Genomic DNA, 6,119 nt, shown 5'->3' with positions numbered 1-6,119 from the left:
TCTTTTTGTCTTGTGTAAAACCTATTAAATACGTAAGCATTTATCACAGCAAAAAAACTTGCAATAGGAACTCCCTGTCCTCAGTGTCAGTGTCACCCCTCTCTCTCTCAACACCTCGTAGTGACAACTAAAATATATGCCAAAAGTTGTAGCTTATTGTTAATTCAATTGTCGCTACCATACGTTAAGAGAGAGAGGGCTGACACTGACGACAAGGAGTTCCTATAGCAAGTTTTCTGCTGTGATAAATACTTACATATTTAATAGGCTTTATACAAGATGAAAAATGTGATGGTTTGGTGATTGCTTCTCATGCAACAAAGGCAAGTTTACGTTTATTGCTACAGGGACTTGCCCACCACCCTGCACACACATTGCTGAGAGTCTAGCATGTCCTGTGCTGAACACCAATGGTTAAAATTTCCTCTCTATGGCATCCATCTCAAATAGAAAGTGAGGGCATTCGGAAAACAAATCTGAAGTTGTCTAGACAGCTATGCTGCTCAGACTGCATTAAAAAAAACCCGTCCACAGATGGAAACACCTCACACAGGAGAGGTTTGCTCTCATTGTGTAACTACTCCCAGACATGGCTGGAGTGAAAACATACCCATAACTAATGATTCTTAATAGGCTCGATCATGTTCCAAGAGAAAGTTAAAATTCAATCTACAAAGCACATTAAATCCATCAAAAAGGCTAATTCTAATTTGCTCCCTTAAAAAAATGGCCCTCAATTTAAATGGGGGTTCTGCTGGTCTCAGTCAAAAAAAGACAGAACTCCAGAGAAAAGCATCTCTGTTTGCTACTTGTTTGTACTGTTATTCTACGAGTTACAGTGGGAGACTGGTGGAACGCCTGAGGAATTTTAGGGCCTACAGGACAAGCTATTTAAAATGGTTCTCAACACTTTTTTAAAATCCAATTCAATCAAATTAGGTCCAATTCAGAGTCTCAACAAATTGAGACATTTGTGATCCAAGACAGGGCTCTCACCTCTTGTCTTGGGCTTGATCTACATGATCCAAGCTGATTGCAGTAGGCATAGCTCCTCCTCCAATGCTTGATCTCATTTGCATCTTAGCCAGAAGGCCGAGATGCTGCTTTTAAAAATTGCTTCAAATGAAGCTAAAATCTAATGACTTCCACCAAGTACAGCTTGTTGATACTACACTTGATCTTAGCCAAAAGGCCGAGAAGCGATGGTTCTCAGTGTTAAGATAAGCTGCAGTGTTAATGGGAGAGGATGTTCTCTCCAGGCCTTTTCACATGGCTCCTCCACATAACCCAGTTCAGACTTGACATTAAATATTGTCTTCTGCCTCTCCAGTTTAACATCTGCCCATTGTAGGCAGTTCTGTGAAGTTGTTTCCTTAATTCAGATTTTAGTAGGTAATGGCTTGGCAGCTAATAGCATAAAATCAGCTGAACTGAACCAGAATGGACTGACTGGAATCAACAACGTTTTTCATCTTTTAACGTTGAGCATTATCTAACCGTTTGGTACCGGGCTACATGGAATACCACACCAGTATGAATCAACCTCTACAATCCAGGCACATGCAGTTGAACGGCAACATTCAAGAAGACTCTGTATTCCAACCTTAAACAGGCAACAGTTTCTGAGCAGTCGTCATGGTAACTTGCCTACCTATTAGCTTTGGACAATCATTTCTTTTGCTGCAGCAATGTTCTTTTAAACTCATTCGCTTCTTCCTGCCAAAATACCTTCTGTATGTCGTCTCCTTTTGGAAGTTCACTCAGCATCTGACGCTGCTACTATCTGCGGTACACTGATTGGTACCTGGTATCCTAGTTCCTCCGCAGGCACTGGGGCCACCGTTCCTTTCGGAGTATCATAGCCTACCTGTCCCGAAGGGGCACCCTCAGTTCTAGGTAACAATGTGCTTAAACTACCTGCCATGGAAGGGCCTGTGCCACCCACTGATTTAAAGGTGGAGGCTGCTGCAGATCCCAAGGTTCCAGTTGGGTGACCAGAAATTTCCATTACGATTGGAGTGGCATATTCAGGGCTTGAAACTGGTAAAGGTTCTGCATATGCATGGTAAATCTCTGACACAGGAGCATCATAGTGACCATCCCCATCTGGATCACTGTATCCTGCTTCAGCATCTTCCTCTGGTTTGAAAGTGGACCCCTGTCGTAGTGTCCCTGCTACTCCTGCCACGAGGGGCTGGGCATATTCTGTAAATGTAAAGTCATGTCATTAGTCCTCTGAATAATGGATTGGCATTATCTTACTTTTCTGCACTTTCGTCCCAAGTAATAAAAGTTACGATCTGTGGCTATTATATTCGGGTCCTCTCCATGACACCTTTTCTGGCAATCTAGCTACCAAACACTGATAACAGACCAGTGCAGGGTGGAAGAAGAACCGTCATTTTAAATAAATCTGTTCACACGCCAGTTAAAACAAAATTCTTTTTCCCCACACTTCTTCAGGTTGCTGTTATCTTATCTCTCTTTGGAGCCGAGGGAGCAAAAGAGAAGCATGCTTCCTATTTCTGTCATCGGTGCCCCGTGACTAGCTGCTGAATCCAAGAGACCATGCCTGGAGTATCCTCACCTCAACTGTAGATCCATACACAATTGCAGGGTGCAAGGTGAAGGACAAATACTCAGCAGCATCATGTGCATAGACTAAGGACTCATGGAACAAAGCAACAGTGTGATATTAGTGTACCTTTAAGGATTTTTTTCTTTTAAATCATGCTCTCTGCAGTTGTAAGCAGGACTTTTGGTTTCATTGTTGGTGGGATGCTGCTAGAAGTTCTTTTATTGCTGCTTTAATGGTTCAAATGGGGTTTTGTTTTTACTCTGCACCGGTGGTGCTTTCTGGGATTTGTTTTATGACCCTGCATTGTGAGAGGGAAGATTGATTGACAAGTCAAAGTCAAATGGTTCCTCCCCAGAAAAATCAAAGGGTTCATTTTCAGTTTTGGTTTTAGAGTCAGATCTTATCCTGGTTGTTAAATGCTTCTCTCTTCCTCTCCCTGGGATTGTAAATTGTGCTGGCTAGCTGGAAGCAAGGCTCCTTGTCTTCCTGGAGTGGAAATTCTGCTGCTGGTGGGTTCGCTAGTTAGTAACTAGAACCTCTCTCATGCTCCCTGGTGTTGTAGGAAGCTGTTCTGACTGTGTGTGTGTGTGCGTGCGTGCATCTCAAGAGAATTGTAGCATCCAACCAAAGGACTAAGTTCCAGCATCATGTGAGCATTCATATTTTCTCTGCTAAACCTGTGGCAAAGATTTAGTATAGGAAAGTTTGGAACATTTCATATATTTGTCAAGGGTTATATAATATCATGGTAGCTTTTGTTCTTGTTTGTAATTGGTAAAAATTATTGCTAATTTTCTTTCTATATGTGTTAATTGTATTCTTAAATAAACTTGGTTTAATGAAAGCTCCTTGGTGGTCAGCTGAATCATATCTGAAGTGAAATATCGCATGCTCACCCTAGCCAAAATCAAGTTGCAAAACTTATGATCCAGAAAGGCTTCATAAAACACTTTGGAGTTTCTGACCTGAATTATAACAGCGGGCCCCAGAAGAGTTCTCTGAAAATCAGTTAGTTACCAGAGGGGGACAAAAGAAATCTTATTGTGAGCTCATAGACAAAGAATTGACACTTGAATGAGTAGCAGGGTCATTTGAGACCTCAGTTAGGAATGGGTTTCCTTGTCCTTTAGAGAATTGCCCCAGACCCAAGATCCAATACTTAGGGCTATGAGCCATGACCAATGGCAGATGAATCAAATTTTTCATGGTAGTGGAAGCGATGGAACCTTGAGGGACAGCAGCTCCTTCAGAAATAGGACTTGTGTCACCTTTAAGCACTTTGGGAAAGCATCATTTCCGATAACCAGAATATCAGCCTGATGGGCCAACACATTCTGGCTTTACAGAGAGTTAATATTTACCAGATTTTTTTGTGGGAAGGAAAAAGCAGTTTGAAACTTTGTAGCCACGTATCTACATAACAATTTATTCTGCAGACATGGCCATAGCAAGACACTACTGATCCTATTTTACAGTAAGCGGTTTCACGGGACTGCCTGTTTTAAATGATTGCACAGTTCTCTACGTTTATTGCTCTCGAATACCTGCGGGTTCTGTCTGGATCATTGTGCTGGCATTCCGGGCTCTCAGACGGCTCATCTCACTGCTGCTGTAGCGCACAGAAGTGTCGTCTGGTTCAGCATTTTTTGCAGGTAGAAACTGTTTCATTCCCTTCCACCAGCCTGCACCATAATTTCCAGTTAGTTAAATAGTCACCAACACTACTGCTGGTCAGAAAAGCCATACAGGCTATCAATATTCTTCGAATATTATCAGCAATACTCCAATTCAAATGTTATAACCCCCCTCCCATGGCACTGTACATGCTTTCCCTTCAAGTATTCATCCACCTCCCTTTTGGAAGTTACGACTGCACCACTATTCCAGGTGTCATGATACACATTTGTCCTATCAGATTTCAAGTATGTCATAAAAATTGAAGTAAGAAATGCCAATGGGAAAGAAAAGCCAACCAAAGCCCATCTTTCATTTCAAACCATTAGAGAGTCTGGATTACTCAAGACTTTCCATTTGTAATTCATTAGCTGGCAGTGAACCTGCTTCCGTATGGATTTGTGCGTGTGGAGAATTATCAACATCGATCTGTGCAATAATCATCTAATCTTGTGGCTCTCGTTAAACGGCAAAATCAAGGCCAGCCCCCTACATTAATTACACATTAAGCCACTTTTGTTAGACAAGTTCAAATGTTTTGCATTAATTTGACATCAACTTTGACATTTTGTTACAGATAAAACTTTTAAACTGATTGATAATCTCTCCCTCATCCGTAATTCCTGTTGCAATTTTTCTTTTGTTTTAAATTGCTATCGGGCCTGTCTTCCTCAGAGTTTTCTGTTCTCACTGTCTCCAAACGTGCCATCCTAAAGGCCTTTCCTCTTCTCTCTACACTCATTGCTGAAATCAAGATTCATTATGTATTGCAAGAAGTCTCACAACAGCAGGTTAAAGTCCAACGTGTTTATTTGGTATCACAAGGTTTTGGAGCACTGCTCCTCCATCAGGTGAGTGGAGAGTTGGGTTCACAAACACGGCATATATGGACACAGACCCAATTGCAAGGTAATGGTTGGAATGCAAGTCTTTACAGGGTTTCAAGACTTTACACGTACAGACAATGCAAGTGGAAAGAAGGATAATCACAGGTTAAAGAGATGTGAATTGTCTCAAGCCAGGACAGTTAGTAGGACTTCGCAAGTCCAGGCCAATCCTATTAACTGTCCTGGCTTCAGACAATTCACACCTCTTTAACCTGTGATTATTCCCCTCTCCACTCACATCGTCTGTGCCTGTAAAGTTGAGGGGGTTGAGCTATGAGGAGAGGCTGAATAAACTAGGCTTGTACTCGTTAGAGTTTAGAAGAATGAGGGGAGATCTCATTGAGACATATAAGATGACGAATGGAATGGATAGGATAGAGGTGGAGAGACTCTTCCCGCTCAGAAAGGACAGTAGGACTAGGGGGCACAGCCTCAAGATAAAGGGGGGGTGGTTTAGAACGGAGTTGAGGAGGAACTTCTTCACTCAAAGGGTGGTGAATCTCTGGAATTCTCTGCCCGTTGAAGTGGTGGAGGCTGCCTCGCTAAATATTTTTAAGACGCGGGTTGACGGGTTTTTGATAAGCAAGGGGATTAAGGGTTATGGGGAGAGGGCGGGAAAGTGGAACTGAGACACGACAGATCAGCCATGATCTTATTGAATGGCGGGGCAGGCTCGAAGGGCTAGATGGCCTACTCCTGCTCCTATTTCTTATGTTCTTATGTTCTAAAGACTTGATTACCTGTGAATACTCACATTCCAACCATTATCTTGCAATTGAGTCTGTGTCTATATATTGTTTGTGAACCCAACTCTCCACTCGCCTGATAAAGGAGCAGCACTCTGAAAGCTCGTGATACCACATAAACCTGCTGGACTTTAATTTGGTGTTGTGAGACTTCTTACTGTGCCCATCCCCATCCAATGCCAGCACCTCCATATCATTATATATGTAGTCTTAGATTCTGGTTCATTGCTTCCT

General features: G+C 42.3%; 1 protein-coding gene and 1 non-coding gene across 2 annotated transcripts in view; both read right to left on the bottom strand.

The window, feature by feature from the left end:
- Positions 1–300: 300 nt before the first annotated feature.
- The window catches only part of dcbld2 (discoidin, CUB and LCCL domain containing 2), a 100,291-nt gene continuing 94,472 nt past the window's right edge, over positions 301–6,119 (bottom strand). The window contains exons 14-15 of the mRNA XM_080203554.1: positions 4,123–4,260; positions 301–2,205 (exon numbers count right to left, since the gene is read on the bottom strand). Of these exons, the coding sequence (XP_080059680.1) occupies positions 1,757–2,205; positions 4,123–4,260 (587 nt within the window). The 3' untranslated portion in view covers positions 301–1,756. The remainder of the gene's footprint in view (positions 2,206–4,122; positions 4,261–6,119) is intronic.
- On the bottom strand, positions 1,011–1,204 carry LOC145353537 (U2 spliceosomal RNA). Its single transcript, XR_013888713.1, has one exon. It is a non-coding gene; the product is annotated as a U2 spliceosomal RNA (small nuclear RNA).

Source organism: Carcharhinus amblyrhynchos, chromosome 15, assembly GCF_965287045.1.
Source record: "Carcharhinus amblyrhynchos chromosome 15, sCarAmb.v2.hapA, whole genome shotgun sequence".
NCBI classification, from domain to species: Eukaryota; Metazoa; Chordata; class Chondrichthyes; order Carcharhiniformes; family Carcharhinidae; genus Carcharhinus; species Carcharhinus amblyrhynchos.
The sequence above is the reverse complement of the archived record's forward strand: the minus strand, read 5'-3'. Positions and strand labels throughout refer to the sequence as shown.